Source organism: Salmo salar, chromosome 13 (genome assembly GCF_965601325.2).
Source record: "Salmo salar chromosome 13, fSalSal1, whole genome shotgun sequence".
Lineage (NCBI taxonomy): Eukaryota > Metazoa > Chordata > Actinopteri > Salmoniformes > Salmonidae > Salmo > Salmo salar.
The window spans coordinates 68,734,366-68,743,067 of NC_138303.1; the positions used below are offsets into that span (position 1 = coordinate 68,734,366).

At 44.6% G+C, this 8,702-nt stretch overlaps 1 protein-coding gene across 1 annotated transcript; it reads left to right on the plus strand.

Annotated features, from left to right (window-relative positions):
- Positions 1 to 239: 239 nt before the first annotated feature.
- On the plus strand, positions 240 to 8,359 carry LOC106591243 (delta-like protein B). Its single transcript, XM_014182461.3, has 7 exons — positions 240 to 497; positions 592 to 831; positions 943 to 1,000; positions 1,121 to 1,378; positions 2,198 to 2,559; positions 2,915 to 3,131; positions 5,594 to 8,359. Exons 1-7 carry the CDS (start codon positions 447 to 449, stop codon positions 6,313 to 6,315), a joined length of 1,908 nt encoding a protein of 635 aa, XP_014037936.2. The 5' UTR covers positions 240 to 446; the 3' UTR covers positions 6,316 to 8,359.
- Positions 8,360 to 8,702: the final 343 nt, after the last annotated feature.

An 8,702-nucleotide genomic window follows, 5' to 3' on the forward strand; every position in this document is an offset into this window, starting at 1 on the left:
GCTTGTTGCAGCTGTATAACAGTATAAAATGTGTATTGTGCCAATCACACTTCAAATATGATTATGCTCTAAGTATTGGCCTTATGTTTTTTTTGCTGATAAATTTAATCAGCACCAAATCCACACACATGATCCGACGCGTCGTGGTTGTCCCATGGGTCTTACCGTGCCCCGCCTCCTGACGCGTGACAGGGGCGCGCATCAGGGGTATAAAATTCATTCACTCTCAGTAACCACCAGAACCAAAACAAGTGAAGACCAGCGACCAGGACATAGGGAAGAGCGAGGACTGCTATACCTTTTCATACAAATTTTATGGTGTGACTGCAATGTTTTTTTTTCTCTCCAGCTTTTTGGGAATACGCGCCTGTCACATTTGTATTGGACACAACGAGTGCAAACACCTGCGAATTGTTGTATAGCTACCAACCAAACACCTGGCGGAAATGGCCTCGCTACCTCTTAGATGTGTCTTTGCTTTGGCTGTAGTGCAAGTGGTAAGTACGAAGTGTAACAATAAGGAACCATTCAATATTGCCGTGCTTTATGCACAACGGATCTCTAATGTCCAATTCGCTCTTCTCTTGGCAGGTATCATCTTCTGGTGTGTTCGAGTTGAAAGTCCATTCGTTCAACACTGCTCAGCGCATATGCAGAAGGCATAGGGACTGCCACATCTTTTTCAGAATTTGTCTCAAACACTCAGAGGACGTTATCCATGCGGAGCCACCATGCACTTTTGGAACAGGACACACCAACGTCATCCGCGCAGATCAGACCTCAATTTCCAGCAGCGCTCCTATTAGAATACCGTTCCATTTTAAGTGGCCGGTAAATAATATTTTATTCATAAATACTAATGTTAGACAAGGAATAATAATTGTTATGTTACTCTATCATTCTTGAATTCACGTTTTAATCCAGGATTTACCTCTATTACAGGGAACATTTTCGCTGATCATTGAAGCATGGAACGCAGAAATCCCTACAGAATACACAGGTAAGGTGTTGTTGCAGTAGGCTTATTATAGCATTTCTTTTAAAACTGCCTACCTGTTACTTTCAAACATTCAGTATGCCAATAGGTTACTACAATACTATTTTTCTTATATTTTTGCAGACAACCAAAACAACCTGGTCAGCCGCTTGGCTACCAGAAGAAGACTGGCCATAGGCGAGGACTGGTCTCAAGACGTCCACTTCGGGGAGCAGAGCGAGCTGCGCTACTCCTACCACGCATTCTGTGACGAGTACTACTTTGGCGACAGCTGCGCCGAATACTGCAGACCCCGCGACGACACTCTGGGCCACTACACCTGTGACGTGGAGGGGAACAAACAATGTCTGGAGGGCTGGAAGGGCAACTACTGTTCTGATCGTAAGTTCAGTCTACTTGGTTAACGTCAATGACTTTAGGCTACATTACTGTCCAGACTCAGATTCTGTCAACCAGGTTGTCTCAGTCTGCACTGTATAGGCCTATTGTAAATAGACTGCACAGTGCACACAATGATATATTGATAAATGAGGCAAATGTTATTTTTGGCATTGTCCTTAGTGAAAACAATTAATGCTCTTTGAAGGTGTCACAAGGGCAGTATATAGACCTGAATGATTGGTGGCAATAATTTGTACATACAGGCCTACATATAACCACACCAACAATTAAGCATGTGCAACACATTTTAATTGTCAATTTTATGAAAATGTTTGTGCCAAGTTATTTCTAAAGTAAGATTACTCTTCTGCCTCAAGGATTTCAATTTAATCCCATAACCAGCCACTCTACTATTTTAGACAGGCATAATTGGCTGAGTCTTAAGTATGCACTTTTATCTCAAAAAGCCTCCTGTCGTGTTGCTTTATAGACTTTATAGTAAGGAAGGCTTGTGGAGTTCGATCTGCCCTTTGTTCCCCTATAACAAAGGGAGAAAGAACCATGACTCACCAGGGACACATGTTGGAGATGCTGTGTGTGTGAGTTGCGGGGTGTGCGTGAGGCAGAGGGCGAAAAGAAAGTCCTGGCTTCTGTTCCTACGGTGGAGTGCTCACCAGCTGCTTGGTTTAATACTTAACAAACAGTTGGGAGGGCCGGCAGTGGGGGGGCTCAGACAGAGTTGGTGGGTGGGGGGGGGCGCATGCGTGCCCAATCTGCCCATTCATTATAATCACACCCTCTCCCCCCTCCTCCCACCAGCCATCTGTTCGGCAGACTGCAGCGTGAGGCATGGCTACTGCGAGGCCCCTGGGGACTGCAAGTGCAGAATGGGTTGGCAGGGGCCCTCGTGCAACGAGTGTGTGCGCTACCCGGGCTGCCTCCATGGCACCTGCGTCCAGCCGTGGCAGTGTGACTGCAAGGAGGGCTGGGGCGGCCTCTTCTGCGACCAGGACCTCAACTACTGCACCAACCATCGGCCATGTGCCAACGGTGCCACCTGTACAAACACAGGCCAGGGCAGCTACACCTGTAACTGCCGCCCGGGCTACGGTGGCACCAACTGTGAGCTGGAGACCAACGAGTGCGACAGCAACCCCTGCAAGAACGGAGGCAGCTGCAATGTGAGTAATATTACAGGAAATAGGGGTAGTTCAATATTGGCTCCGATTCTTTTTTTATATGTTCAATTGGGTGTTAGCGAAACAATATATATTTTTATTTGAGGTAATTTGGCATTCCATGTTATTGTTAATTGTCCATTTGAAGGTAAAATGGAAATGTGTCCAAGGTACAAATGCAGTGTAACATAACACAGTAATAAACATGTTTAAATAAGACACAATGTCAGAAACATGATCAGTAATCATGGTTCATCTATGGATTGTAAAAAGCCAAATATCAGTCAAGGTGTCTGTCTAATGACAATTAACTCAACATTATCAAAAATACTCTAATGACAATCATCTCTCTCTTTAGGACCTGGAGAACGACTACTCATGCACCTGCCCCCAGGGCTTCTATGGGAAGAACTGTGAGATCATCGCCATGACGTGTGCCGATGGGCCCTGTTTCAATGGAGGCACCTGTATGGAGATGCTGACGGGGGGCTATACTTGCCATTGCCCTCCCACCTACACTGGCTCAAACTGCGAGAAGAAACTGGACCGCTGCAGCAACAGCCCCTGTCTGAATGGTGAGTCTGACTTCAGTGGATCAAGCTCAAATTGAAGTTGATAGTTTATTTGCAGGTATTAAAGCAGTTGGAATTCTTTATTGGAGCGCTCTCACATATAGTACAGTACATAGACATGTACAGTAAAAAGATTTTTAAAAAATGTTTTCAGTCATACAGTATGTTGAAGTCGGAAGTTTACATACACCTTAGCCAAATACAATAAACTCAGTTTTTCACAATTCCTGACATTTAATCCTAGTAAAAATTCCTTGTCTTAGGTCAGTTAGGAGCACCACTTTATTTTAAGAATGTGAAATGTCAGAATAATAGTAGAGAATCATTTCTTTCTTTCATCACATTCCTAGTGGGTCAGAAGTTTACATACACTCAATTAGTATTTGGTAGCATTGCCTTTAAATTGTTTAACTTGGGTCAAACATTTTGGGTAGCCTTCCACAAGCTTCCCCCAATTAGTTGGGTGAATTTTGGCCCATAACTCCTGACAGAGCTGGTGTAACTGAGTCAGGTTGGTAGGCCTCCTTGCTCACACACGCTTTTTCAGTTCTGCCAAAGGATTTTCTGTAAGACTGAGGTCAGGGCTTTGTGATGGCCAACACCTTGACTTTGATGTCCTTAAGCCATTTTGCTTCAACTTTGGAAGTATGCTTGGTGTCATTGTCCATTTGGAAGACCCATTTGCGACCAAGCTTTAACTTCCTGACTGATGTTGCTTCAATATATCCACATAATTTTCCATTCCTCATGATGCCATCTATTTTGTGAAGTGCACTAGTCCCTCCTGCAGCAATGCACCCCCACAACATGATGCTGCCACCCCCGTGCTTCACGGTTGGGATGGTGTTCTTCGGCTTGCAAGCCTCCCCCTGTTTCCTCCAAACATAATGATGGTCAGTGTGGGCAAACGGTTCCATTTTTGTTTCATCAGACCAGAGGACATTTCTCCAAAAAGTGCAATCTTTGTCCCCATGTGCAGTTGCAAACCGTAGTCTGGCGTTGTAATGGCGGTTTTGGAGCAGTGGCTTCTTCCTTGCTGAGCGGCCTTTCAGGTTATGTCGATATAGGACTCGTTTTACTGTGGATATAGATCATTTTGTACCTGTTTCCTCCAGCATCTTCACACGGTCCTTTGCTGTTGTTCTGGGATTGATTTGCATTTTTCGCACCAAAGTACGTTCATCTATAGGAGACAGAACGCGTCTCCTTCCTGAGCAGTATGATAACTGTGTGGTCCCATGGTGTTTATAATTGCGCAATATTGTTTGTACAAATGAACGTGGTACCGTCAGGCATTTGGAAATTGCTCGCAAGGATGAACCAGACTTGTGGAGGTCTACATTTTTTTTTCTTCTGAGGTCTTGGCTGATTTCTTTTGATTTCCCCACGATGTCAAGCAAATAGGCACTGAGTTTGAAGATAGGCTAATTGACATCATTTGAGATGTGGATGTATTTCAAGGCCTATCAGAAGCTTCTAAAGCCTTGACATCATTTTCTGGAATTTTCCAAGCTGTTTAAAGGCACAGTCAACTTAGTGTATGTAAACTTCTGACCAATTGGAATTGTGATACAGTGAAGTAATCTGTCTGTAAACAATTGTTGGAAAAATTCCTTGTCATGCACAAAGTAGATGTCCTAACCGACTTGTCAAAACTATAGTTTGTTAACAAGAAATCTGTGGAGTGGTTGCAACACTTAGGTTGGAGTCATTAACTCGTTTATGTAAACTTCCAAAAGTAGGAGAAAAACAGCAGCCAGGTTGCTTTGTTTAAAAGGAGGATTGCACTCTGATTAAAGCTATTCTTGAACCTGGTAGTGGAGGTCTTGATGCTCCTGTAACCCGCCCAGATGGTAGCTGGGAGAACAGTGCACTCGCAGGTTGGCAGGGGTATTTTGGGCCCTAGTAAGGGATCTGTCTGCATAGATGGCCTCGACGACGCGGAGGGTAGTGCCAATTATTCTCTCTGCAGTGTGTGCTACCCTCTGAAACCTTTTGCAGTCTTATGCATTGGTGTTACCATACCACACATTGATGGATCCAGTCAGGATGCTCTCTACTGTGCATTGGTAGAAGTTGACTTGAGTGCCTGTACTCCTGATCACAGCGTTTGTGTTGGCTGGCCATATCAGATCGAATGAGATGGTTATGCCAAGGAATTTAAAACAGTCCACCAGCTCCCCCAAAAAGTGGAAACAGGTGAAAGTGGATGGAGAGGAGCTTGCCTTAGTTCTGGCAACATCTAGTGGTTGAAGTACGCACCTGCACTTGCTTGAAGAACCTGATAATGAAGTACTTCACTTGGCTGGTAGAACAACTAATTAATACATGTTTTCAGGGTATATAAATTCATGATGGCATGAAGTGCCAACAGTGTGATATCCCATGTATCACATCTTGTGCTACTTCAGAATGTGGTAGGCTGCAGTGTACTGATTAGCGCCGTGTGATATGTTGTCTTCTAGGTGGTGAGTGTCTAGACCTGGGTCAAAGCGTGCTGTGCCGCTGCCACTCTGGCTTTACTGGCGCCAACTGCCAGTTCAACATCGATGACTGTGCTTTAGCGCCGTGCCAGAATGCTGGCACCTGCCAGGACGGCGTGGACGACTACACCTGCTCATGCACGCTGGGCTACGCCGGCAAGAACTGTAGCCTGCGCTCAGATGCATGCGGCCGTGGTGCCAGTGCCCAGCCCTGCCAGAATGGCGGCACCTGCTTCACCCACTTCACGGGGCCCGTGTGCCAGTGCCCGCCGGGTTTCATGGGACCCAGCTGCGAGTTCACGCTGCAACCCAGCTTCCATCCTGCCCCCCGACTGACCAATAAACCTTCCTCCACCGCCCTCACAGCCTCCTGCGTCCTGGCGTTACTCGCCCTTGGCCTGGCGACGGGCATTGTGGTGCTGCGGCGGCGCCGGCTGAGTGGCAGGAAGCAGCTGAATGACACGGCGGTGTTCAACGACCTGAAGATGGGGATCAACCGCTTCCCCAGTGAGAGAGAGGCTTTCATGGCGGCTAGCGGCCTGTTCAAGATCAGCAACAGCGACCCGCGCCTCAGCATGGCATCACTTGCATCGCTGAGACCCACAGACGACAGGATGGGCCGAGGACTTGGGGGGGAGCGCCACTCATTCTCCCCTGGACAGGACTACCTCTGGAGGGGGGACAGCGGGGCTGGGCTGAGATGAGCCACTGGCCTGGACCCAAGATGGACAGATAAAGGAGACTGGACAGCCAAACACCTGGGGAGGTAGAGACAAAAACTGGGAGGAAGAACAGGGGATCGTTAGCACTTATTTTTCTCTCTTTTTGAAATGTTAAGTGAATGAAGAAAAAGACTGTTTGAATGGTTGTAAATTATTCCCCTCATTCTGAAAATGTTGTTACACATTTTGACAGCAAGAAAAAACATGTTGGAAAACAACCTTGTGTCGTGAAGAAGAACAGTAAATGACCTCTTGAAGAATGGGAACTTTAGGAAATCTCATCAGAAAGGTCTTCCATGTCAAATAACCCAAAGAGATGACTACCAATACCACATGACAACTTACAATGGACACTTACCTATCATTGCACTTGCTCCAACACAGTGATATTGACCAAATTACTCTGGAAGAACCATTTAAACCAAATACAGGAAGACCTGATTCTCTGACCTGTACCTTTTTGGAAGACAATAGACTTATCAATGACCTTCAAGGAGATGAATATATTTGCTGTATTGACTTTTCCCACTGTTTTTGTTTGTAAGCTCATTTCACCAGAACTCTGATAATAGCAATTCCAAAAGATAAAACATATATATTTTTCATTTTAAAAATAACTATTATTTTGTCAAACATACCATTTCCTAAGATGAAACTATCAGTCTTTATACCTTCATTTTATTTATGTTATTTATTAAATTCAGCAAAAAAAGAAATTTCTCTTTTTCCGGACCCTGTCTTTCAAAGATAATTTGTAAAAATCCAAATAACTTCACAGCTCTTCATTGTAAAGGGTTTAAACACTGTTTCCCATGGCTGTTCAATGAACCATAAACAATTAATGAACATGCACCTGTGGAACAGTCGTTAAGACACTAACAGCTTACAGAAGGTTGGCAATTAAGGTCACAGTTATGAAAACGTAGGACACTAAAGAGGCCTTTCTACTGACACTGAAAAACACCAAAAGAAAGATGCCCAGGGTCCCTGCTCATCTGCACGAACGCGCCTTAGGCATGCTGCAAGGAGGCATGAGTACTGTCGATGTGGTCAATTTGGTGGTGGAGGGTCCGTCATGGTCTGGGGCGGTGTGTCACAGCATCATCGGACTGAGCTTGTTGTGATTGCAGGCAATCTCACCGCTATGCGTTACAGGGAAGACATCCTCCTCCCTCATGTGGTACCCTTCCTGCAGGCTCATCCTGACATGACCCTCCAGGATGACAATGCGACCAGCCATACTGCTCATTCTGTGCGTGATTTCCTGCAAGACAGGAATGTCAGTGTTCTGCCATGGCCAGCGAAGAGCCCGGATCTCAATCCCATTGAGCACGTCTGGGACCTGTTGGATCGGCGGGTGAGGGCTAGGGCCATTTCCCCCCCCAGAAATGTCTGGGAACTTGCAGGTGCCTTGGTGGAAGAGTGGGGTAACATCTCACAGCAAGGACTGGCAAATCTGGTGCAGTCCATGAGGAGGAGATGCACTGCAGTACTTAAACCAGACTGTTACTTTTGATTTTGACCCCCCCCCCCCTTTGTTCAGGGCCACATTATTCCATTTCTGTTAGTCATATGTCTGTGGAACTTGTTCAGTTTGTCTCAGTTGTTGAATCTTGTTATGTTCATACAAATATTTACACGTTAAGTTTGCTGAAAATAAACGCAGTTGACAGTGAGAGGACGTTTCTTTTTTTGCTGAGTTTATATGTAAAATGTTTTCCTTTTGTCACAAATTCAGAGATATATTTATGTGATCCTAAATAAACAACTTGTTCTACATCTTTGTTATGCTGTGTATTCTAAATACACCAGGAATATTCCTTAGAAATTATTTATGACCTGAAATCAATGAACATGTGACTTTGATACACGGATCATGTGTATTGCTGTTTCTGAAGAACAGCCAGTGTAATTTTATGTTCATGCCAAAGTTAGTTTTGTGAGGCATTTGCTAAAAAAAAATGTTTAAAGTTTTGTGTTGCTGTGAGTGTTTGTGATGTGTTGAATAAAAACTATAAAAGCATCAGCTCTTGTCACCTATCGATTATCAGCATACAGCAAGTTGGCCCTATGATAGACAAAGGTATAAATGTCATTCAATTCAAATGTTGTTTACATGCATATTTGGCTGGGTTTGAAAATAAGCCTATAATGAGGGGTTTATGTCAAACGATTGGTATAAAATGTGAGAAGTAACCTGCCATTGTATAATGCATGCAAGGTAGGCCTACCCAATTAGCACAATTATTCGAACGCTTGCTCAAACACATGTTTCTATAATATATATTTTTTTTACCAGAATCTGTCCTAATTTCTGTCTGTGTTGGTTTACCAACCTACAATGTTTCGGTCACTTTTTACTATGCGCT

Bases quoted from the DNA above. Each gene is read 5' to 3' on its own strand.
- LOC106591243 (XM_014182461.3), top strand. From the start codon at position 447: ATGGCCTCGCTACCTCTTAGATGTGTCTTTGCTTTGGCTGTAGTGCAA. The intron at 832-942 runs GTAAATAATATT...CCTCTATTACAG, and splicing joins CGTTCCATTTTAAGTGGCCG to GGAACATTTTCGCTGATCAT. The intron at 3,132-5,593 runs GTGAGTCTGACT...GTTGTCTTCTAG, and splicing joins CAACAGCCCCTGTCTGAATG to GTGGTGAGTGTCTAGACCTG.